Source organism: Thunnus thynnus, chromosome 3 (genome assembly GCF_963924715.1).
Source record: "Thunnus thynnus chromosome 3, fThuThy2.1, whole genome shotgun sequence".
NCBI classification, from domain to species: Eukaryota; Metazoa; Chordata; class Actinopteri; order Scombriformes; family Scombridae; genus Thunnus; species Thunnus thynnus.
The window spans coordinates 17,112,202-17,139,510 of NC_089519.1; the positions used below are offsets into that span (position 1 = coordinate 17,112,202).

General features: G+C 39.8%; 1 protein-coding gene across 1 annotated transcript; it reads right to left on the minus strand.

Annotated features, from left to right (window-relative positions):
• Positions 1 to 1,686: 1,686 nt before the first annotated feature.
• On the minus strand, positions 1,687 to 24,874 carry dctd (dCMP deaminase). Its single transcript, XM_067584480.1, has 6 exons — positions 24,642 to 24,874; positions 23,464 to 23,563; positions 11,894 to 12,029; positions 10,460 to 10,576; positions 7,108 to 7,204; positions 1,687 to 3,233 (listed from the first exon to the last, which is right to left on the minus strand). Exons 1-6 carry the CDS (start codon positions 24,680 to 24,682, stop codon positions 3,149 to 3,151), a joined length of 576 nt encoding a protein of 191 aa, XP_067440581.1. The 5' UTR covers positions 24,683 to 24,874; the 3' UTR covers positions 1,687 to 3,148.
• Positions 24,875 to 27,309: the final 2,435 nt, after the last annotated feature.

A 27,309-nucleotide genomic window follows, 5' to 3' on the forward strand; every position in this document is an offset into this window, starting at 1 on the left:
ACACACCTGTTATGACTACTTGGTTGGAAATGTGTTTCCAACATAGGGCTTTCCTCCAGAGGTCTCGATACAAGTGTAAACTTGTGTTGTACAATTCAGGGAATTCAGACACACACATTAGCTTTTCTTCCATTTTGCTTTCTGTGCCTGGCTGGTTGCTTTGTTTCTATTGGCCACGTGGGTATTCGTCACAGTGTGCAACTACGTTGAACTTTGGGCGTGTACTCACCTGAGCTGCACACTACACTGGAAATAATGGGTTTCAGAGGGCATTGGTGTTGTTGTTGCCTTGTGTCTGAAAAGGCCTTATGCTGCGTTTACACAGATTCAGGCAGATGGTAGACGGCAGAAGGACAAAACCTTCTGGATGGCGAGGGAAAAACAAACAGTCCAACGGAATGGCAGGACGGCAAAACAAAACCGGCTTGAAGATATGTTGCTATGCTGATGCCGTTTGTTTACAAAGAATGGAATAAAATGTATTAAATAAAATTATTTTGCGCCTTATTTTATGCAATTACTCTAGCATTTGCATGTAGCTATAAAACACAGCTTTCTCTTAACATTCTATCTTTTAACTCAGAACTTCCCCAAAATCCTTGGTAGGATTTCAAGCTCTGATCGTATAACTCTGGGTGTTGTTACACCAAAATTATAAGCTTCTTGTTGACCAGATCGCCAGTGTTTTCTCCTTGTGTGAGGCAGCTATGTAACATCCGATTGTAAATTCAATCAGGTTGGTGCTAGATTGGCAGGAAGGGCTTGATTTACAAAACTCTTGCGAGATTTATACGCATTGTATTTCTTCATTGTGCGCCTAACCCTTACCTTAACCTATTCCCTACCAGCACTTTGCAAGAGTTCGTCCCTCCAGCTGATCCAGTCTAATCTAGCATTTACCAATCCATGGCGTAGGAATGCCATCTACCGTTACTGTTACTGGTATTCTCTGCCAGCCTCACCTAGTTTTACCATCCTGCTCTTGTCCACTAAAATGATATATGGTTTGCTGTCTATGATCTGCCTGAATCCATGTTAATGCAGCATTAGTCTCAGTTTGTTTCACCCAGTTCAAAACTTCCATCTACTCGTGTCTTTGCTGTGGCTTTACAGTTGGATGCAATTATGCCACATCAACAGTTTGCTTTGTGTTCAGTCTGAACACACCTTTAGTATCAGGTTCGGTGCGGAAGTCAGACTGAAAGAGAATTAAGGGATAGATTCAGTTTTCTATCTTAAAACGAGTCAGATGCCCATATGAACATGGGAACAGTTTTTGCTGGCTGTAATCATTCCTCCTGTCCATGCTGGCTGTGAAGAGATCCCTTCTTAATGCACTTGCAATGTAAGTGATGAGGGACAAAATCCATTGTCCTTGCTCTGTGCAAAAATGTATACCGAAGTTTATTTGGGCAAATATGAGCCTCAGCAGCAAGAGTTAGACAAATCAACAAGTTATTCTTTTTAGCACAAAATTCATTGTTTTTGTTACCATCCCGCCACTGAAGCTCAACAAGGAAACGCTGTCCGGGGAAAAACAAAGACTGTAACTTTGGAAGATATCCACTTATCTGTAACACACAGACTGCTGAAGCTCCATTTTACCTTCAGTTTACACAGAACAAGAAATGTTAATTTTGTACTTCGAACACCTTTTCAGGAAGAATGAACACAGTGAACACTAGCTCACGTGGTACCAATGTTTTATTGACTTAAACTGCGCTAACAGCTGACATGGTTGAAGGAATGTTAGTATGAAGACATACTGTCTACAAGAGCACTGAATTGTGTTTTCCTGACATCCATGTGAAAGCACACATGTACATACAGTACATGTAGTCAATAAGCTTTCATAAGCTTGTAACAGCATGTCAGACTATATAACAATAAGACAATGCAATATAGTCACAGACAGATACAATAAATGCACATTTTTAAAAGCCTTTCAGTAACATGAAAGAAACCTTAAATAAAAGTGTGATAATTAGATAATCTGCTGGCTCTCTGGATTCAAACATCCTTGCTTGTGAGCCATCACTTATTTTGAATAGGAATTCCAATTAATTGGACCATTTGTAAAACAGCTCAATTAATCCTTCTTATCTAGCAAATTAATGTCATTTAATAAAAGAAATACAGCTCCCATAGGTCTCACTCATAGTTCTGTCATAGCCTCATGGGATATGTAGTGGTTAAGGGCTAAAAAAAAAGAAATCATTGCTTTATCTTTGTTAACATGAGCAAGTTGCCAGTACAGTAGTAAATGCCCATCGCCATCATCAGAAAGCCAGAAAAAAACCTCAACATAGAAAATACATAGTAAAACAGGCTACCTTGGAAAAGGGATGGGGTTTCTGCTCTCATGAACTGAGCTGCAAAAGTTTTAGTGGTGCCAACTTAATATAACTTAACGCAACTTAGAGAGCAACCATGATGAGACAGTTGCAGAGAACCAATCAGCATAAAGGAATAGTTTATTTACCTTTGGTGAAATTTGACCCACACATTTGTGCTGTTAATTAATAGCCAACCATCTTAACAGTGCTGACCTTTGAGGAAATGGCAGCCAGGGAGTCAAAAACAGATAATTAGCTTTCATACAGGACAGAGGAGCTCCCTGTATTCAACAGGACAATACTTAGATTCGATGGGCAGCCTCCAAGGTGAATGGGAAAGGTCAAAAGAATATCAAGGTAATACTCCCTTTGCCTCTCAGTCTGGAACCATCTTCGAATGAAAATAATAATAAAATAATAATAATAATTAAAAAAAAAAAAGTTTTCCCCTGTGCAGACAGCCATGAGGAGATCTGATTTACGATTCAAAGGATTTTAAAATCAAAAACTAAAGACAATGTGTTCAGGGTCCTTGTATATTCCTTTTTTAAAAGAAAAAAAAATGTCAAAGAAGACCTTCTGCCACAGTCAGCCACATTGGGTGAAGCGTCAAATAAAACTATCTTGAATATCCGGTTGATCAAAATATCAAAAACACGCCAAAGTCAAGGTATCCTTGAATTTTCCTTTGGACAAAGCAGAGGGCAAGAAGACACACAGAAAGGAGGCATCAAAGTCCTTTTCCATCTCGTCAGTCTCCCTCCACCTCCCCACCTCTTTCAGTGGCTCCCCAAGGTGAGCTGTTTGCATTTTCACTTGGTTGTGCTGTTCAGCATTCCAGGGTGGTTAATGGAATTAAAATCAATGACAATCTCAGTCCTCTTGGGCTTGAACTGCCTGCCAAAACACACAAAGAGGAAAAAAACACAACACACACAGAAGTCAGGGAGGCACAGGTATGAGGACACACACGGAAAACACCAAATAGAAACATGGATGAGGATGAAAATCACATTTTCATCATACTTTCAGCCATCGACCACTAACAAGAAATGTTCACAAAGTTGGGGCAAGTTGTAAACAGAAATGTAGGTGTGTGTGTGTGTGAACAGGAGAGAGAAGAAGGTAAAAGACAAAAGACAATTTGCCTTTTACAACCGGCTCATGTGAATTTATTAAAACTATGAAGACATCATCGCTTTTCACAACTTGTGAGTGTGTGTGTGCTGATCCTGTGGGCGGGCGTTACGGAGAAAACAGCGGAGTTGACTCAGGTAAAGACGAGATGGTCCTTCATCTCTGTGGAGAAATCCTTTCTTTCTTCTGCAGGCAAATTGAGAGCGCTGGATTGCAGCAGCGGTCTGTCTCTTGGATCCAGTGATTGTGTTCAGGCGAACATGGGGCAGAGTCTCAGCTCGTCCAGCGAGGGAGGCTCTTCAAACTTGGTGAGGGGAATTACACGTGCACAGGGTTACCTCCTTTAATAAACTGGCTGACGGCCAAAGCAAAGCTTCCTCTGGCGTAGTTACAATGGAATGGCGATGTTTAATTCGCACAGCTGCTTCTTAAAGCTGCAGCGACGTCACAGCTGCGTTGCCATGACTCTTGGTGGTGTTGATGCGTCTCTGCCAATGAGAGAATATTTCACACCAAGGTGCAAACTGAGCAAAGCATGCTGGGAGTTGGAGTCTGTGAGAGCAGCATTTTGGCGCTGCTCTTTTGTTTCAGGGAGTTTACATGAAGGCCTGCCTTTGTCCGATCCCATGATTGAGGCCCAACACACTACATGCTTTTATTTTGGCATCAACTGTTAGAAAGACGAGAGATGAGTACCTCTACAGAGGAAATTTCAAATGTTGGAGGGAAACGCACCAGCGTTATATATATATATTGACCTGTCACACATGACTGACATTGTCAGAGACAGACAATTGCAGCAGAGACACTAGCAACTATTTCTTGGCTTTATAGACCTGACCAGATCTGACCTTTAATTCAATCAACCAGGAAGCTTCCAGCACGTCCTGGCGCACATTGACTGCCCACAAAAACATTGTCAACTTCACCCTCCTCCTTCGTGTCATGACTGCTAGTGTTCACTGTGGTGGATCAGATAGAAATCCTTTCAAAATCAGGATGGGAGTCAAGCAGGGTTGTATGATGGCTCCTGCCTCATTCTAAATTAATCTGACTACTATCATGTACTGCATCCATGAGCATGATAAGCTCCCATCAGGTGTTACCATATTGGCTAGATACAGGCAGTGTGATAACAGGATTTTCAACTACTGTATGCGAAACATTATTGATACGTTTTTAAATGCATTACATTTTACATGCAAGTCTTGGTGTCAGCTTCTCATTCTTTTTGAGCACAGATGTTTGACAATTTGCGTTGTGATGTTAATTTCTCTGCTGGCCTGAAAACTGAGCTGAATGCAAAACACACAAGCAAGTTCTCTTGATTGTTGAAAAGCATTCTGGAAAATGAAAGAATTCACTATGAAGTTTGACATAGAGGAGGGAAATTGAGGAACAGCTGGTACAACAAAAGGAATATCTGTACAACACCATCAGGATGAGTCCTGGACACCAGATATGGCAAATTAATGATACAGTTCCATAGTGAGGTCTGAGGTGATGTTTTGATGTCAACAAAATTCTCCCATGTGTACCAAAGAAAATGAAGACCTGCCAACCCTGGACACATTTTTTGAGCACCACTTTGGTGACCTAGATGCATCAGATGCAAATCACTGCTGTTTGCATAATTAATTATTGTACATAATTTGCATACACGCAGTAGTCAATCAGATAAAAAAAGTGAAAATTCTTTATACCATTAACAGATTCTTTACAAAAACATCTGCAGATGCCAGTACTGTTAGTTGGTAATTTATGCCTATGTTTGTCCATTTGTCTTTCACTTGCCTAAAAATAGCTTACCAAGTAACACAATTTCACTCAGGCTACCCACTAACCCACCACTACTGCTGTATTTATATAGTTTCTATGTTAGCACATCAAAAATAACCAAACTTTAAGCCAATTAGATTTTTAAAAATATGATTTTCACCTTATTTGAAAAAATGATGACAATGTAGCTGTAAAACCCAAACCAGAAAAAACTCTGCCAGTAACAAATGAGACCAGCTGACCAACACACACTGCAGCATTAAATAACTTAAACCAACTCTGGTGCGAAGAAAATAACTTGGTGCTCAGTCTGTTTCACCTCAAAAACCCTGCACCCTCTCAGCGTACCTGGACAACGGTGGCTTTCCCCGGAGCTAATGTGCAGCAGAGAGGCTGCTCTCCACTGCTGGAAATATGATGTTAATAACAACACAGAGGAGCACTCTGCCTCCCCCTCAGTTTGTTATTCTCATACAGGCAGGAGACTGTAAGATGCTTTCAAATTAATTAATGCCTTTTTTTAAAATAAAAAGGCAGCAGACCACCAGCAACAAACTGAAAATAGTGCCCCCTTTTCTATTCATTCGATTGAGAATCAGTTTTGAATTGAGAATCAATTCTGAATTGAATTTGCACCATCGGCAAGTATTGTCATAGTACTGAATGAGGAAATAAGCATATTTTCCCAGGCCTACAAAATCAATATCTTTTTATTCCATCTTGGTATAAAATTTAAATCCCGATGGACACTTTTGTCTGTCAAATCATGATTTTTTTCATTTAAGTGCACGACACTCCAAAGGTGAGCAACTGCGTGCATAAACTGTATACACCGCATCACGGATGTTCTCCAGCCTTTGCCATCTTTGTCTCCAAAAAAATTCAGGGAAAACCCTGGCTAGGCGATTACTTAATGGTATGATGACCTAATAACAATACAGGCTGAATATGAGCATGGCTTTTGAAACTATAGAAGCAAACACATCCCTCCTTATATATTGTACTTAATTTGCAATGGGGGTATTCCCTTTCCTTGAAATTTTCCTAGAGGAGGCCAAGTCATACACTACACAACAGTGCCAACACACACACACACACACACACACACACACACACACACACACCTCCCAGTAACTTTTTAGGTAACGTTATTTCAGTGGCACATGCACTTGCTTCTTTTTCCTTTTTTTAAAAAATCGTGCCATGATCTGTTACTCTCATTACGGTTACAGGTTTGGCTGCAATAATAATTATGAATACAATACTATGAAATGTCAGGTTTAACAATCTGCAACACACAGACAATATAACTTAGTTACTTTGACATCTTAAATGCCTGGTGAACAGGCAAGCTAGCTTGCAAATTACGTAATGTTATGCTAACATTATTAGTTATTGCAGGTCTAAGTCACCTTAAGTTAACTCAATTCACAATTTTAACTTTCCACATCCACCCATGTCCATTTACCTTTGCAAAGGAGTTAAAAGAACCATCCTTACTTGAGGAACCAGTCGGAGTGAAGAGGGGGAATGAGAGGGATAAAATCAATGTCATGTTGCTGTCCATTTGCAGTCTCTTGAAATGCCCGCTTGATATTTGGGTGAAGGCAGGGGGAATGAATCCGGTGCTGTGATTGGTCGAACTCCTCTTCTTCTTTTGCTTTTCGGCAGGCTAGACGCTGCTGCCTCTTGCTGTTAGACTTTGGTTCTGCACATGCACAACTGAATTCTCAGGTGTCACCACCTTTTTGCATAGTTAAGAGTAATAAATTGTACCAGCTTACTTTGATGTCAAAATGTGTACCTGCTACACAAAATATGTACAGGATGGCAGGTCTGAAAATGTCTTACTCACTTGTATTGTATCCCTGCCATGCTGAGCAGTCTTCTAGAAGCTGTCATCTCTGGCGTGTCATGGTACTTATCAGAGAGATAGACCACTTCCTTAATACCTGGACAGAGGGAGTGAGGGATAATGAAGGGATGCAGAAGGTATGAACACAAAATAAAGACCATTTTTAGTCTTCTAAGCAGAAATTCACTTCGTACCTGGGGAAGTGCATGAAGAAAGAGGTCAATATGTAAAAGAGGTAAGAGCTGATTTCTCCCTAGTATGGCTACTTTTGTCCGTCTTCTAAGGCTCTAAGAGTAGCAAAATAAGTATGCTGCTGGTGCTGACCAACACATTCATACTCTGAGGTACAATGAGCATTACAGCATAGACTATTGATGATGAAATTAAGCTTCTTGGAGCATTTTGACACGTTGCTTTGGGAATAGGTTCATTTCTCAAAGCTTCATTCAAAACAGCGCACATTGCCATCTACTGGTGCTGCAAACCTGCACCTGAACATTCTATATTACACACAAAGCCACACTACATACAGTGTGGTGTAAGGTTGGGTGATATATTAAATGAATGTGATTAATTTGATTTTTGTTTTTGCAGTTTGTAAAATGTCTAAAATGTAAAAATGTAGTTATTACAACATTCACAAAAATTACAACAGTCCTGTAAACTGTGATGTAAATAGTAACACTACACGCAGACCTGCTGCACAAGACTGTTGTAACTCCAAGTGGCTAGCTGGCTTTGGATATGTTGTGTATGTGCATAAAGCCGGGGCACGGCACTTTAGTGTAATATCCATTGCTTTATTTACAATTGCATGTACTGATGCAGCGAACCCGAAGAACAATTATTGTGTAACTGTCCAAATACCGACTTGACTGGACTAATATATATATATATATATATATATGTATATATATATATATATATATATGTATATATATATATGTATATATATATATATATATATATATATATATATATATATATATATATATATATATATATATATATATATATATATATATATATATATATGTAGCTTAACTGTGCTACATGGGTAGGCTAATGGTGTTTATGAACGGACCCAACTTGGTTGTTTTTAATGCTATTTATCTTTCCATTGAAATGTACTCAGATAACAGAAGATGCTATTGGGATGTATAGAGCCCTTCCAGCTGAATAAGATGGTTTCTTAGCAATTGTTAAGGCGACCAATAAGGGTTGTTTAATTTCAGTGGTGGTTCAACTGAGGAAAAAGTCTCCTAGCAGACACAGATGGGAGATTGGAATGCTGAAACCGACAGTCGAGGACAGTTTTTGGGTAATTTTCCTCCGCATATCGCAAAACTCTCTTTGAATTTGATGTCAGACTTCCGTCTGGTGAGTGCCATGTTCGCTCACTACAGTGTTGTGGCATGGGTGTGATGGAAAATTTAGTCACTGACACTTGCACAGGTCCTATATGGTACTTCAATTATAGCTACCGCCATCTTGTGGCACTTGTACATTACTACAAACCACAGTCACATTATAACGGGCACCAAGAGGAGTGCTGTGGGCGTTTCTTTTCATTTGATAGCGTTAAAAGTAAAGTTAGGCTTTGCTGTCGGTTTCCCAACTCATTTAAAAAAAAGATGAGATAAAAAGAGAGAGAGGGGGCTAGAGAGTGAATGAAGAGATGGAGCTGGTAAGAAAGTGGTGAACCAGATCAATAAAAAAAATATCTAATTGTTTCACAGGGGTTACTTTCTAGAGCACAAACAAACACACACACACACATCACCGTACAACCCTGCAGCGGTGCGCAGCAACACCTGATTTGGTCTGAATATGGCCTTAATCCATCCTTGTTTTTTCCCTCCCCGGCCTGTATTTGGGACCGGCCTTTATTTATTCGTGTCGACCACACCCCTGGCCATTATTGGACCCGGCTTTTAATTGAACTATTAGACAACTATAGTATTAGAGAAAATACGGTATATATTTTTTTATATATATTTTTTTGTATGATGATAACATGACTCATGACCTGCTTTGTTGTTTACTCTTCCCTTGTAAATAGTGGAGGAAGATGATTGGCCAGTGGACCGTAATATACTACTACTACCTCTGAACAGGAGTCTGAACCCTTTCCAGAAATATCAGTCTCATGGCAGATAGTGAGGTATAGTTAAACAGTATTAACTCATGCTGATACAACAAATTGATATGTTACTGATGATCTTGATCGTAAACTGTGTTGTACATATTATTCACACTAAGCAGCTCTGAATAAAAAGTTAAGGCTGGGAGGACAGGTAGAGTCAATGGATGTGGCAGCTTCCAAATCAGATTCACCAAACTCTCTCGACTGCTTCTGGGTCAGAAATAAGGAGGGACCGGTTTAGATTCAGGTATTAGCTATAACTCGTAACTCTAGTGAAACAAGTTTCACTTATGAATCTGTTTGTATGAGCGGGTCTTGCATGAGGCCCAACATTGGGTGCATGTATATAAAACTGTGGACGTATGAAGGAATTTATTGGCCGTCTTTCTGCATAAAAAAAAACTGCAATTTTCTTCTGCTGCACACATGATCTACATGGGAGTCCACACTTTCATTACACACCATGAAATCACTTTCTTGAAATATATATGTGAAAAAACCTGTCTGAGCCTGGTGTGAAAAGACTTAAAGTCAGATCACGTCTGCCAGAAGTGGACTGCTCAGGTTGCTGCTGCTGCTGAGAGACTGAGGTAGGGTGACTGAACATTGGCGGCTACCATGGGCTTGATCATTACTTGAGCAAATTTCCTCAACTGATGTAAAATCTCATTTAATTTAATTTAAAATATAGCCTGGTGTGAGGCACTCGAGTGTAGAAGCACAGAGGAGGACAAAGTTATTTTAAAGTTGATTTAAATTATATAAATGCCTGAGAGCAAGCAACATTTCCCAGGTCCTTCGTAAACATGCAGCTGAGTTTTTTCTCTGGTCTTGACTATTTGTGTCACTCCTTCCTGTTGGGAATGCACTGCCAGCTCATATGGTTGAGCATTATCATTAACTATGATGAAATGCGTCCATACAGTCTATGTGGGTGGTAAATTCTATATATGGGTAATATTAATTCCAAACACCTGGAATTATAGAGGTTTGTTAAGAACATTGCCACACTTGAGGGCATTGAACATTGGCACAAAATATGAGCACAAAGTTAGTAGTAACTGCAAGTAATTAAAACTTAGATTGATTAATATTAGTAACACAAAGTATGCCTTAAAAAAAAAAAATCAGCATCAGCCTACCAACAGTTTCAACTAATTGGCCAGTAACAGTGAGTGTGTGTGTGTGTGTGTTGTCAACACCCACCTGCCTGGATGATGAGCTTGGCACACTCATTGCAGGGGAACAGAGCCACATACATGGTGCAGTCCTTCACATCAGCACTGTTTTTGTTCATAATGGCGTTCAGCTCTGCATGGCACACTGTGGCACAGTCAATACAAGACATCACCTTGAATGCTGTCATGGCAATCTAGATCACCTGTGTGCATGTTATGTTCTCATTTGTCCCCCCCCCCCAAAAAAGCAGGCCTTTGTGTCTGACCTGTGTAATGTTTGTTCACTATATTTTACATCTAGTTGAAAATAGTCTCAATGAAAACTGACCACAGTGAGGTCTGTGGATTAACAAGCAACAGAAGAGATGCTGCTGTTGCGTTTCTTGATGCTTTGAGCGCCACAAACAAAATTCTGTTCACTTCCGTTGATTTGGAACGGAGGCAGAAGTCTCAAATCAGTCTGTCCATCCCCCCTCATCCTCCTATAGTTTTGTAAACCAATGGCTAGACTTCCGTGGATTTTCCTAATATAATGATGACTTTTCTTCCAGGGCCACCATCAGACTAATAGAAGAAGAAATATTAAGTTCTAATGACCAAATCCAGTCTTGAAATTTCCTGAGAACATTCACACTCCCAAGAGGAGTGTGAATTTTGCAAACACAAGCTTCCCTTTAGGACCACACCCAGGTGAAAATGAATATACACATAATATCTAAAAATCTAATAGGCAGATTCAAAAATGTCTGTTTGGTTCACTTTAATATTGGGGGGTGTACTGACAGTAGCATCCATGGATCCACTATAAGGGCCTTAAATATTTTAATGTGGTTTAGTTATCAGTTATAATCTAGAAATATTTTGTGTATAAAGTGATTTTCTGTGGATTTGTTTTCCTTAATTTCAGCTCATGTAATGGCAATAAAACAGGCGCATAATCAAAACAGAGAAAGAGAGAAATGGAGAGAATGTGCTCTTTTTCAGTTGAGAAAGATATAGATTCCTCATTTACTCTATCACATCCTAAACTGAGCTCAAAGAGTGAGGGGAAGAACAAGAACTAAGGAACAAAGAAGGATGGAGGAGAGAAAAAGAAGTGCAGACATCTTATTATTTATCCTCTACCGCCCTCTACAACCCCAAATGTGGTATTACCATATATAGCACTTGAGACAGGAAGATAATTCAGCAGTGTGGACAATTTTCTGAACTTTGCTGCACACACGATTGCCTTTAAAATATGTATGCCTTCAAGAATGTCTGACACACAGTTTGAAATAAAATGGTCTAGTGGATAAAACCAGGAGCACTTTGTTGTTTTGTTGCACATATTTTCTTTTAATGATGCTATTCCAGAAAAAATGTGATCAGAGTCTGAATAGAGGTAGAGCTAATTTACTCTCAGAGACCTGCTGGTGATTGTTTTCATGTGTGCTGGAATGTGTGTAGACATGGTTCTCACCATAAGGGTACTTAGTGTCCAGGCGGTCTTCAGCTGATCGGGACCATGGTAGCAGGTCATCATCGCAGCCATTAGGCATACCGTTGTAACCAATACCAACTATTTTATTCTCCTGGTTCACTATACAGGCGCCCACCTGCAGGCATGGAGAGAGATTACACTGTTTAGTCCTGTTTTAGTCTGTTGAGTCCAGTGCATCACTACATAAATCAAGGATGAAAAGCACTCTAAAGACCTGGAGATGATGTTGCAAGTCTATCACATTGACACCTACAGGCAATTTAGAGCACCTACTCTGTATGCAATTAGATTGTGGGAGGAAACCCACACTTAAGGGAGAAGAAGTAGCAAGATTCACATAGAAAGAAGCCAGCCAACCTGCTGATTCAAACCAGTAAGGTGAGAATGGTAATTACGCCCCTCAAAAAGATCATATATAGTTTGAATGTTTGTCTGTGTCTCATCTCAGTCTGATATAACAGGAAATGTTATTTTCTAATTTCACCTTTGCTTAAATGGAAACTAAACCTGGACCCTATTTTCCCATCTTTTTTTGTCTAAATGACAAATGGGGACAACAGTTTTTGAAATTGGTCCAGAATCAAGCAAGAGTGCTGCAGCCGGCAGCCGCGAAACAGGCTGCAATGTAATCCTCTGGGGCAATAGCACCCCGTATGTCCACTAAGGGTGCTTATTTTTACCACTGTTCATCATTCTTAAATCTCGAGAGTTGAGTTGTTGTCGAAATCAGCAAAATATTCAGCCATGACAGAGTTGGAGAGAGGAGTGCAGGGAGGAGACTGTTGTGTGGAGTACAGAAAGCATACCTTAGTTTTATCTAAAAGATTTTCAAAGTCATGGCTGATAATTTAGCTGATTTCGACAACGACTCAATTCTCATGAGATTTCAGAACGATACTTCTCCTTGAGCGAGATTTGGTTAGACATGATAACAAAAAGACTGGATCAAGTGAAAGGTTAAATAAAGTTTTATTTCTCTGTATGGCCTTTTTCATAATGTTGTCAGACACTTATAACAACAATCTGAGCCTGTCAGTGGCAAAAACAAGCACTTTCAGTGGGCAGAAATTGATGGGGCACTATTTCCCCAAAGAATTACATTGTAGCCCATTTCACAGCTGCTTACAGCAGCACTCTCAGTCAATACTGGACCAATTTCAAAAATTGTAGTCCCAATTAGTCACCTAGACACAAAGATGGGTAAAATAGGGTCCAGGTTGAAAAATACTGAAGTCTCCCTTTAAAACACACCCTCAGTAGAGAATCTGAAGGAAACTGTTGATGCTTTCCATTCTGCTATGGAAAGCATCCATGTGTTGTCTCGTCCTTGCTCCTCCATCCTCAGGCCTGGGACTGACAAAGTTTTACATTTTACACAACCACAGTGCTAATAGTGAATTGTTATGAACGAGCTAAAACGAAAGCTGTCTGTGTGTAGGTTCTGTAACTGTTATCTTAGTTTGCCATGTACCTTAAAATTCGGTAAATTCTTGTAAAATTAGCTTTGTAGTAATTAAAAAGAACTGATAAGAATATTGATAAAAGTAGTAGTATCAATAAAATCATAACAATACCCATCCCTTCTGCTGGCTAGTGGCTAAACCTTGACTATGGGAGGATAAGAAAATCGCAGTTGAAATCCATTTTGTATGCTGCACAGTGTGATCATTCACGAAAATGACTTCAGAACTCATTGCTTGAATATTTGTTTCACTTTTCTTCTTGCTAATGTGTCTGTGAATAATTACAACTTACATACAAAATGTAGCTCAAAGTGCTTTACAACAAAAGAAATTACATACAAGTGCTTCACATCACAAAAGAGACATAAAATGAACATAAAAGCATTTAAATGTACATAAGACGTAAATAAACTCACTTGATAATATTACTAAACATAAGATAAAATAAAGTGAAAATACAATCTATAGAATGCGTACTTCACTGGTGGTAATTTGAGAATTTATAAGCAAAAACTCAGAAGGTATTTCACCATGTGTAGACAATCTATAAATTACCAAATAAGTCTCTTTCAGCTTACCCTAGAACATCTGCCCACGGATTTAACCTCACTTGGTCTTATCTGTGTCAGGCACAACCCAAAGCTGCCTCCTAAAAAACCATTGTGTTGTTCATTTTTAAAATAAATATTGTAATGATAATGGTCCACAGCATCTAAGCCCTCCAGAAACCTAGGAAACACACTGTGCTAACATCAAGGATGTTCCAATCCCTCAAATGCGTCTTGGAGGAGATGAGGAAGGAACCACAAGCGTATCCTATGCAGAAGGTTTTTTTTTTTTTTTTTTTTTTAAACTAGGTGGCAACACCTCTTTGATTTGAACATGTTTACTGATTGGTCAGCTGATCTCAAAAGACACAGCTTTAAAGGGTAGGTTTAGGTTTTTTCAAGTCTGTCTTAATAAACATGCCCATATGTACATGGAAATGGGTCTTGGTCGCTCTAACACTTCCTACTCTCCACATTGGCCTTGAAGAAGATTTTGTTCCTCATTTCTTACAGTGTAGTTGTGCTCTGAGAGAATAGCTTCAAGGCCAGTGTGGAGAGTAGGAGTATTAAGACAGACTTAAGACAGTATTTTATTAAGACAGACTTAAAAAAAAACTTCAACCTATTCTTTAAAGTAGGGGTGCGCCAAAAAATGGATTCACATAAGAATCGCGATTCTATCTCTGCTGATTCAGAAATTCCAAGAATTGATTCATATTTTGCAGTCTTGCCACAACGCTGTTATCCATTTTTTCCTGACATGAGTTAGCTCGCTAAATCCCATAGATGGCACAATGACGCCGCGCCAGTTTCCACCCGGACCCAAATCCCGGGGCAAGAAGAAAGCAAAGTGTGTCATGGAGAGACCACGAGCAACAGAGTACCTGACAGAAAAACAAATACAACCTGCCCCATTGGCAATGAAGGCATTAATTTGGAAATATTTTGGATTTTATTTTCTCAAAGGGAAAAAGGAGCTTGACAAGACTAATGCAATATGCAAGCCTTGCAAAGTGAAGGTGAAGTATTTCAGAAAACACTACAAACTTGAGGACTCACGTTGTACGCCATCACCCAGAGATAGATTTGGAGCAGCAACCCCCAGTGGCAGCAAGCGTTCCGGTGAACCAATGCACTCTGCAACAATGTTCTAAACTTCAAGCCAACTCTGAACGGGCAAAGAAAATAACCAAGTCCATGGCGAATTTCATTTCAAAAGATCTGCAGCCCTACAGCGTTGTTGACAATGAAGGCTTTCGGCACATGATGCACACAATTGAGCCCAGGGGTCCGTTCCACAAAGCAGGTTTAGTGAAAACTCAGAGTCTGTTAACCCTGAAATGAGGGAAACTCTGAGTTTTCCATTTCAAAAAGGGAGGTAACTCAAACCAGAGAAAGAGGGATAACTCTAACCTGTTTCAGAGAGAGAGGTAACTTAAGCTCTTGGTCAGTTACCGTAGTAACAGACTCTATGAACCTAACCTGGTCGGGACCAGGTGTTTCTCAATGAACCTCAAGTTTCTCTCAGTCTCCGCCCTCTTTCAGAGCCACACACTCCATTTGATTTCCTCATTCATTCAGTCAGCAGGCGAGTTTTGGTGTAGCCTAGTTCTGCTGTCTGTCATTTAAAAAAATCATTAAAAAAAAAAATCAGAGTCAGTATATTAGAAGTCCATTAGGCACAGTAAGTGGTGACTTTTTCACTAACATGGCATGTCCTTTTGATAACGATCCCGTGGATGAAGGTGCAACATTACTGCGCAGAGAATTAAATATTCGTCGAGAGATGGTTATCAGACCGCGCATAGATGTTCTAGCATTTCCAGACAATTATCTTTTTGGGTGGTACCGTTTCACGTTACAGTCCATCATCTACATACACAACCTAATTCGTACTTACATTTGCAACATTACCAATCGTAGTATGCATATGCAATCGATGCTCTCACATCCCAGCAGATATTGTGTGTTGCGCTGCATTTCTTTGCAAACGGAAGTTTTTTGTACAATGTTGGAGCCAGCCACTGGCCTTCCTAAATTCTGGCTTATGGCCAGCTCCTCTGCCTCCGTTAGGTGCTGGGCCACCACCCGTTCGTTTTATGGGCATCTGCCTTCTTTCTGTTGGCTGAGTAGAAGTCTGTGTTAATTTAAATAGGCTTAATTATTTAACAGACCATGATGTAGATGAGAAGACATTTATGTGTGTGAAACCAGCATTATGTTGGGGATGAAACAACTGCACAGTCAAACAGCCACTCAATATTTACTTTACAATGTAAAACATGATCAAAATGAGGTACCCCCATGAGATTATGTCAAGGTTTAACTTGTTTGAACAATATTTTTATATTTCATCCTAAACTGCTGCCAAGTGTGCTTCTCCCCTGCGGCATTGCACCTAAATGAAATAAACCATTCAAGCAGTTTTCCTCTGTAATATTATTGTGATTACAAAGGACTACATTTAAACTTACGCATTGACCCGAGCAGCGTCGTTCCACGCCGTCTCCCTCTCTTTTGCAGCTGCAGCGGTGTTGCACTTCTTTCTGAAAACATGCTCAAACTTGCCGTATGAGCGAATTAAGATTTCTAGTTCTAGTGGGGTGAAAAACGCAGCCCTCCTCTTCCCCGTTGCCATGGTGACTCGTTGAATCGGGGCTCCATTGATGCTGGCTTTTTATAGTTGTGGTGCACGCGCTTAACTCCGGGTGAAACTACTCCGAGTTGATTAAACTGACTCAAATCAGCTGTTCTGGAACCAGAAACTTAGAGTTTCCTATCTCAGAGTAGATCAACTCAGAGTTCAGGATTAGACTCAGAGTTTGTTGAACCTGCTCTATGAAACGGACCCCAGGTATACTATACCATCTCGTCGTGTTTTTACTGAGAAAGCGGTGCCTCTGCTTTACCAAGAGACAAAAGAGGACGCCATGGAAGCCTTGAAGAAAGCACCGAGAGCAGTACTAACATGTGATACATGGACATCACGAGCAACTCAATCATATGTCACATTTTACCGCTCACTGTATCACTGATGGTTGGCAGCTGGAGTCTCGTGTTTTACAAATCAGAGTGATGCATGAAAGCCACACCGGAGCAAACATGAATGAGACATTTCAGATGCACAGGAATGGGGGCTCCAAACCACCGATGTGGTACTAGTTACCGATAACGCTGCTAACATGGTAGCTGCTACACAGCTGGGCAACTTTAAACATGTTAAGTGTTTTGCACACACCATCAACCTGTGTCAGGACTGCTGGGGAGGATTCGGCGAATCACGGGATTTTTCCACCGCAGCGCCACTGCAAATCATGCCCTTGAGCAGAAACAGAAGCTTCTGGAGCTGCCAGTCCGTAAGTTGAAGACAGATGTGGCTTCAAGATGGAATAGCACGTTCAAGATGATAGAAAGATTCCTTGAGCAACAGCCAGCCATTTGCGCTGCTCTCCTCTCCCAACATGAACAACAGGACATACACTCCAAGGTGTTTGCTGAGGCTGCAGCACTTGAGGTAATTCTCCAATACAAATAAGTGTGAAAAAAAAAAAATTTATTTGTACTACATCATAATTGTGTGTGCTTATGCTTAATAACTTATACTTTACTTATCCACTTCATACCCGGCAGGTGGATTGCTGGGGAATCAAGGAAGTGCAATGTCAGTGTGTGAAGTTGTTTGGATGAGTGGTTCTAGAAAAATATATAAAAACCTCATAAACAACGTTGATGTGCTTCTTCTTCTGCCTGTGGAGTAAATGAGCTGAAATACGGACAGCGCCACTCTGCCATTGCAACCTTCATTGTGGTCGGAGGTGACTTAAGCTCTAATATTAAACTGTATAATGTGAATGCAACTTGGTATATACAATCAAGACTTAGTGCTGGATGTCTTTGGCTGAGCAGCAGCACCCTATCCAGCTCTTATTATACATCCATGGTCAATATTGCGTCATAGTCGTAGCGCCACCTTCTGGCAACAGGAAGTTACAGGTGCTGTACTTTTACGACCTCTGCCTAGCAAGTTGAACACATCCATTTCAAATTTGGTCAGAAAAGTCTTAAGACCTTGATGATGCTATATTGTGAAGAGTGTGAGTTTTCACGGAACGCTGTTGCCATGGCGACGCGGCAAATTTCAATGTTTCGCATTGCAAAACAAACTGTTGTAACTGGACTCCACCTCATCAGATCTTTCCCAAATTTCACCTTTGATAAGAGTCCCAAAGAGTCTGAAGACATGTACAGGACAATACTGAACTATAGTAATAGTGCGACCTACTGGCAACAGAAAGTTATAGGCCCCATACTTTTACTAACTACTACCAGATCCACTCAAAATTTGGCAATAATTATAAGATGAAATTATAAGATGATGCTAAATTGTGAAACTTATGAGTGTTCATCAAAAGCTGTTACCATGGCGACACATTATTCGTCATGAAACAGGAAGCCGTTTTTGATGGGCTAGGGATGATTGAAAACGCACAAAACTTGGCACACCTGTCAGAAAATGTGTATTTAGTTGTCTGATATGGGTCTAGGGGTTAGGTGTGACAAAATGACTTATGTGCCCCCCCTAGAAAATTTCAAGTCAAAAGCCCCCACCTTTAAATTTGACATGGATGAACAAAATTTGGTAGGCACACATATCATGTCCAGATGAACAAAAAAAGCCTCTTGGAGCCATACCCTAAGTCCAACAGGAAGTCAGCCATTTTGAATTTACTTTGCAATTTCAGCGCAGTTTTTGCAATTTACAAGCATTGTATTTTAACAAACTCCTTCTAGAGAACTTCAAATTTGGTCAGTGTCATCTAAAGTTATCAAAATCTTTAGTTTTCATTAAATGTCTTTGCCGTGGCAACGCGGCAAACTTGGATGTTTCGTCATGAAGCAGGAGGTTGTTGTAACTTGAATGTACATTGTCCAAGCTGCACCAAATTTCTCATGCTTGATAAGAGTCCCAGGCCTGAATGCATCTACATGTAGCCTATATATTGAGTCATAGTCATAAAGCCACCTACTGACAACAGGAAGTCAGCCTTACATGACAAACATCATCTGATTTACATGGAATTTACATGGTGTGGTCTACGCATGATATACAGCAACATGACATGAATGGGTGTTCTCTAGTGCCACATAGTGGCCACAGGAAGTAATATTTAACTCTGTGTGATGTCAGATATTCATGAAAATGCATATGCATTTCAGTCAACCTCCAATAAATATGTTGCTGCATTAAAGACCCTCTTGTAGCACTGCCTAATGGCAACAGGAAATTCAGCCTTATGTGACAAACATCATCCGATTCACATGAAATTTGCAAGGTGTGGTCTACGTTTGATATACAGCAACATGATGTATAAATAGTGGGTGTTTTCTAAAGCCACATAGTGCACACAGGAGGTGATATTTAACTTGCGCAACTGATAAGAGCCTGGTCCTGAACACATCTGCATGCCCGCAATAAAAGCCCTTTGACTGTGGTGCGCCCCGACGTGTGCAAAGGTGTGAGGGCCCGATCATCGTGCTTGCAGCTTTAATTATTATTATAATTGACTTGTATTTTGTATTTTTGGAGGCAATAACTGCAGTCAAGTGCTTTCTGTAACTCTGAATAGGGTTTCTCCACTTCTCCACTGGTAGTTCGGCCCACCCTTCTTCAGCACAAGGCTCCAGTTCTCTCAGCTTCGATGGGTGCCATCTCCCAACTGCAAGTTTCAGCTCTTTCCACAGATGTTCACTGGGATTCAGATCAGGATTCATAGCAGGCCACTACAGAATGGTCCTAAATTTTCTTCTCATCCACTCTTGGGTGCTTTTTGATGTATGTTTGGGATCATTATCCTGCTGGAAGATCCATGACCTGCGACTAAGACACAGCTTCCTGACACTGGGCTGTATGTTTCCCCCAAAATGCCTTGATTAGTCATCTGATTTCATTGTGCCCTGCACAGATTCAAGGCACCCAGTGCTTGAGGGAGCAAAGCAACCCCAAAACATCACTGAGCCTCCTCCATGTTAAACAGCAGGCATGGTGTTCTTTTCTTTGAAGGCTTCATTGTTTCTTCTGTAAACATAGGATTGGTATGATTTACCAAAAAGCTCTGATTTTGTTTCATCTGTCCAAAACACATTCTCCCAGAAGGACTGTGGCTTTGTCAACATGCATTTTGGCAAAGTACAGTCTGACTTTATTGCGTCTCCCTTTTAAGAGGGGGGTCTTCCTGGGTCTTCTACCATAGAGCCCATTTTTATTCAGATAGTGACGGATGGTGCAACTTGAAACTATTGTACCTTGAACTTGAAGATCAGCTTGGATCTGTTTTGCAATTTTCCTTGGTTCTCTCTCAACCATTCGCGCAATCCTTCTCTTCAATCTCAGGCCAATTTTCCTCTTGCGACTACATCCAGAGATGTTGGCTGCACTTCCATGGGCCTTAAACTTCTTAATAATATTGGCAACAGGGGTTATAGGAACATAAAGCTCTTTGGAGTTCGTCTTGTAACCTTAACGTTGACCATGCTTGGCTATAACCCTTTCTCTAATGTCTTCAGAACACTCTCCAGTTTTCTTTCCGTTTTCCATGTTCAATGTGATGCACACAGTGGCAATAAACAGCAGAGTGAGTAATTTTCTCCTTTTAAACTGGCTGCCTGATTTATAAGATTGAAAACACCTGTGATAGTAATTAAAACACAATAGTCTGCTTAAAGTATCACTACAAATCAATTATTTCTTACAACTTCTAAAGGGTACTAATAATTTTCTCCAGGCTATTTTAGAATGTCTTTATAGAATAAGCATGAAATCAGATATTTCCACAACTGTTTTGTTTTGTTTCACTGCAAACCAAACATAGACGTTGATGCATTGATAATAAAATATCTTTTAATTTCAACACTGTTTAGGGTGAATGGTGCATTATTTTAATAAAATGCAAGGGTAGCAATAATTTCGGCCATGTCTGAATATACAGTGATTATCCTGCTGTAACCCCTTCATTTTATCTTACTATGTTATTTTCTGTGCTTAGTTCACATATAACTAGATTTGCTGGTTTTCTTTATGAAATGACATTAGTGTTAGTGGGTAACTAGCCTTTTGTTGCTACTCTGTTTATTAACTTCGTGCTTAGCCTAGTTTAACAATTATCTTTGCGTATTCGCAGTCAAAGCAGCCTCATTAAAATGATGGCATGTGATGACCGTTCCACAGTTACAGACAGGATGTCTCTATTAGAGAAACGTGCCCATGAGTTAGAGCAGTATTTTTGAGCTAATGTTACTTTAGGTATGATGGGCATTCCAGATAGTCATAGCCCTGCTAATGATAGCACTAGCATAGCCTCATCGGCTGCGGTAGGAAATGGGCGTGTACTTTGACATGCAGGTCAAAAAACGCAGACTGACAAGCTTTTGTCACGTTTATTACTCATCATTAATAGAGGAGAATAAAAACAGTGGTAGGTTCTTTTTCAGCACTTTGGCCAGGCTGACAAAGAGTCATAACTTTATTGATCTATGTATTCCTATAGCTCTCAGTAGTAATGACTTCATGAGCTTCTTTAATAATAAAATTCTAACTATTAGAGACAAAATTCATCAAGTTCCCTCAGCAGGCACCGATTTATCCCAAAACACAGGAACTTTAGAAACAGCTGTGAAACATGATATATATTTAGACTGCTTTTCTTCAATTGACCTTTCTGTACTAACTTCAACAATTTCTTCATCTAAACCACCATCCTGTATCTTAGACCCCATCCCAACTAGGCTTAAGGAAGTCTTATCCTAAGTTAGCACTTCTTTGCTAGATATGATCAATCTGTCTTTAGTAACAGGCTATGTACCACAGTCCTTTAAAGTAGCTGTAATTAAACCTCTTCTTAAGAAGCTGACTCTTGATTCAGGTATTTTAGCCAACTATATACCTGTAACCAGTGGCGTTTTATATGTAAAAAATTGGTGGGGCACCAACTACTTCAATAGATAGGCTACATACCAGGAAAACTACAGTAATTGCTCTTGCTACTAATGTGTTTTTTTAACATATTATGGGTCCATGCATGGCTCCACAAAACACTTTTAACTACAAAGTGGCTGCTTCTAGCAGGTCTTGTACACATATACAGAGGAAGAGAGAGAGAGTGTGTGTGTGTGTGTGAGTGAGTCAGAGAGAGAGAGTGAGTTTGTGAGTGAGTCAGAGAGTGAGTGAGAGAGTTACATTACCACTGTCACAAGCCTAGATTATACAAGTAGTTCCGACTGAGCAATCTGATTGGTCAACTAGACATTCAGAACGTGCTCAAATCAGCATGACAGCACACCTTGCCGTGCTCAAATGAAAAAAGCCTCATCATAAAAATATTACTCCGCCATTCATTAGAACTACAGACCGTGACGTCGCACTAACAACAACAGTCCTTTCTGGGAAGAGGACTAGTGGTTGATATATAATGGAACATTTAATTGGCATTAAAGTAGGGCTGTGCGATATTTATGCATCGTGCATAGGTATCGTTATCAGGATATGAAATGACCTATATCAGGGTATGAGATTTTGGTCATATTGCCCAGCCCTACATTAAAGGAACTGCATTATGCTGGTTTAATTATTTATTTATCAGATCAATTTGTACACGTTCATTAATGAATCATGAAACACTCTGGCAACATTGTCTACTTTTCCTTGATTAGCCAAAAGGCTCTTCTTTTCTTCTAGTTGTCATTTTTCGTTCCAAGTGAATCTTTGCTCATTCAGGGAAAATATACAGCTATACAGTTTAGCATGGCTGCACAGTTGCAGTTATTATTACTCCTGTAATATCAGCCTGAGCCTTGTTGTTCTGCCAAATACAACAAACAAAATAACTTTTCCTCTTGCTGTTACACCCCCCCCCCCCCCCCCCCCCCCCGTTTGTAGTATGTATAAAAGCATATACGTGTCTGGATATCTGTGTGCAAGTCTGCACTGGTTACTGTGCCTGTAGCCTTTCACAAAGTTATACACTATAGATTTTATTTAATACATTTATTGCTGTTTTTATTGCTCCCTCTTGTCTGTTCTATTCTTTCACTAACAAAAAAGATTTTAATTATTTTAGCTTTAATTATTTAGATTAGATTTAGATTTTAATTATTTTAGTTTTTTAGATTTTTGTTATTTCCATCAGTCAGATTCTGAGATGCCCTTGTTATCGGGCACCGGCTGTATTTCTTTTAAAATGTTAATGTCACTTAATTATTAATAAACATTACGGGACAGGTTGGGATGCTGTGCATCATGAGTAATTGCCGTCTCCTCATAATGACGGTGGGTTGAGCGAGGATGTCCAATTTGGTAAATACAATGAGTCCTCTACCCTAGAGGTTACACTCTCTACAGTTAAGACCTGGAAAAACTTCTCACTGGACAACATGAATTTACCAAAAAGCCACCAGAAAAATAACATCACTGTTAAACATCTAATTTAAATGTGAATTTTGCTAATTGTTAGAGCCCCTGATCGTTACACACACACACACACACCTGTGAGCTTGGGTCTTTGCTCCTCTGAGCGGACAGAAAGGCCACAGCCATAAAGTACTCAGGCCATTCCAGATAGTCTTCTCTCTTCTTGGTTGTGGTGCTACAGAAAAATACACAGAAAAAAAGAATAAGATGAGAGGATGTTAAATTTGTGAAAACTATCCCTTAAGCCATCCTGACTTATGAGACTTTCCATTTACTGAAATCACAGCTCATTTCAGTGCAGTGATTGGCTCTGCTTACCCAACTATGGTGCTTACATTTGAATTCAGCTGGTATTAGCTAAGGTGCACATACACAGTAAATTGGTAATGATTTGCAACAGGATTACCATAAGGAAAGTCACTTCAAAAGAACACAGAGGAATCTTTTGAGAAGAAGCCTGACGTGTATGATTGTCAGTACAAGCTTGAACATAATAGCCTTTGTCAGTTTTGCAAACACCAGGGGAAAATACTCCACAAGCACAAGCTTCACTAGGAAATATATTGTGGCTCAATTTCAGCTGGGCTCAGTTTTGGCAGCATGCCCAGTGGCCCTATGACTTCATCTGAAAGTGTGAACCCTGCTTCCGCACAAACACTTAGTTATCTAAAAAAAAAAGACCCGAAGGAAACATCATTGCTCTAGACTGTATGTTGTAGGCACAAACATATGAACTCAGACAATGGATCTGGGACTTCATGTATTGATGTAAAAATAAATTTATATAAACTAAATTTACACATTTACAAGAGCCAGGTTGCCAATTACTGAACCAACTAGGATTTAAACACATACCTTTCATAGTTTAAATTGCTTACTTTGTCTGGCCAAGAGTCAAAACCCCGAGTTATCACTTCAGTATGATAGAAGTAACAGAAAGCAATAAATTCTTTATTTTAAAAGATAAATTAATCGAACAATTAATCGATTAACTAACGTTTCAGCACTAGTGCTCACTAATGTGAGGAAAAAAGCTCTCTCACAAACACACACACGTGTCGTTAAACAAGCTAGGTTAGCGTTAGCCCCCGTTTGACACAAGCACAACAATTCGCCCAGGCTGGTGTTTGAAATATGACAACTTAACAAACACAACGGGGAAAACAGCAGCACACTTCTGGGTGGAGGTGGAAGTCACCCTAGTTTATCCCTGTCATGCCGAATGTAGACAAAAAATTAAGACAACTTCTAACCCGTTTAGGTGCCCAGACTTGGGCTGCTGAATGTCTTCCATATTCTTCAACAATCCAGGAGTTACTCCGTTTTCTGTTTTTCTGTGGACCTGTGGTTGTTCGTTTTTAGTCAGCGGCGGTAGAAGCAGAACGAGCTCACTACGTCAACATGAAACAGGAAGAAGAAATCTCCCGCGCTGTTCATGATGATTTTATCCCGGGGTTTTGACTTCCAGGACAAAACCAGAATCCTTCACAAGGACTGGAGGACTCAAATCACAACCATGACCATCACGTGCAACCTTTAGTTATAGCTGTAACCTCAAATATTTAATTGGTAGTATGTTGATGATATCTAGTATGTTGACGATAAAAAAAAAAGAAAAAGTGCTGGCAGAATACAACTACAATTCACAATTTTTCTCAGGCTTACATCCTTCACCTTTGTTCCATTACCGCCATCTACCGGATACAAAATCACCAATCTGAAAGGACGAGTTCACAATTTTTCAAGTGTCTTAAAACAACAGTCAGCTGTCCATATGGACAGTAAACACTGTAATCATTCCTCCTGTTCATACTGGCCATTAAAAGAGCCCCTTTATGTGTGCTTTCAATGTAAGTGATGGGGGCCAAAATCCACAGTGTGTCCGCACAGTTATTTTGTGCAAAATGCATTTAAAAGCTGATGTGAAGCTTTTATGAGGCTTCAGCAGTCTAACTTAGTCATATCAAGTGGATATCTTGACTTCACTTGTTTGGAGAGCTGACTTCTATTGCTTTTGTTTTAGCCCTGATTCACCTTAGTTATCCCAACTGTGAAAAGTCAGGGATAACCCTGCTCTGCGCAGGGGTTTATTAGCCCAGAGTGGGGCTATCCCACAATCCAAGCTTTAAGTTTGGAATGGCACTGTTAAGACTTGGGCCTAGAACTAAGTGTATTGTGAAAATCCCTTGAATGTGCCAACTGGAAGCACACCATCCATCTTTCTGTCCTTTATGACAGTTGTTTGCCTATTTATGAAACTCTCTTACAGTGGATATTTTCACTTTGTCCCAGCTGGATAACCACAGGAGCAGTTAATAACATCATTAACTGTTCCATTTAAATGTCCCAGTAAGTCATACCAGTGAGCCAGCAGGAACAAAACTAAATCAAATGTAGAATTTTGAATTGTAGAATTTGTACCTAGTTACACTTGTGAGAAAGATCCATAAATCCAGATTAAATGCCATACTTAGATATTTGATCACAAAATAAACACCTTATTAAAATTTCACCACAAATGTTCCAGATGAGTTCCAGTTTATGAATGGTGTGCTCTCTAAACTAGTGTAACATGCAAAGGCCTTTTTCACAGTAGACATTTTGACTTGTCACAGTAGCAAAAGCACAGGTGTTATTAATAACATTAACAGTGCATGGCTCTGTTATATTCAAGTGTTCTAGTAAGCCATGACAGATAGCAAGCATAATAGATACTAGAGATATCTAAAGACACACACCACCACAGGATAAAGAACAGACACTATTTAGAATATGCTGTATTAATACCGGCTAATGCAGTACAAGTATTTCAAGGAGAATTGTATGACCAGTTTTCTATTTTCACAGTTCACATCCTGCCAGTTAATGCCGATCTCTTAGAACCTTAGCTATGGGGGTGGGAGATCCTAAAACACTAACATTCATATGAGCCAAAAGGCACTGATAAATTATGTCATCCTGGTGGGAAAGGGTGCCAGTTGAATCCTGAATTTTTTTAAACATGTAATTTATCAATGCTGTGGGCATCACAGATGTATTGTTGTGGTGGCAGAAATGTCATCGCATATCAAAACCTTCAAAACTGAGCTGAGTAATTAATTAGGTTTTTTCAAACTTGGTGCTTGTTGTAAAACTAAATATTCATTAAAGATAGTTTAGATTTTACTGTTCAATATCATCACATACACCCATGGATAACATTTGTGCTCAGTATTTTGCTGTGATAAACACTAACACTCTATTCTTGATGCCCACCCTTACTTCTTTCTGACATTTCATACATTTTATTACAAGGTCATATACAGTGACTACAGAAGTGGAAATTGACATCTCATGGCAGAGCTCATTCTTTGTCATGGTGTTGAAATACAGGAAAAACAGTTCTACTACACTAATACTTGTTGTCAGTTGTCTAGCAGTGTTCTTGTGTGTTAAACCACTTAGCACATGGTTGATTTCCAACAAACTCATGTTCAAGGGATGCTGTCTCTGACACCCATGCCTCACTGTCCCCCTCTCCCTATCTATCCATCGTAATATCCCTGCCCACCTACTTCTACTCCTCACCATTCCCTGCTGTCACTCACAGATGGGTGATATCTGTCATATGGGAATGGAGGCTTTCAAGCTTTTTCAATCTGGATGCTGTGCAGGAGCCAGAGCATCTCCTGACATGGCATGGTGTTACTGGCTCAGCCAAAACTGCTCAACCATCAGTCCATCAGGTCAAAGAGCACAAAATGTATGATTCATGTATGTTTTATGATGAAAATCTCAATTGTACCCACTTCTCCTCATTTGTAATCAATTAAGAATCACAGCTTTCATCTTGATTTAGCTCTTTAGTGTATTTTAGGAGCCTGACGAGCTTCGCTTTGCTTGTCAGGTGTCAAAACAAGTGCTTTTTGTAATCAAGATGTA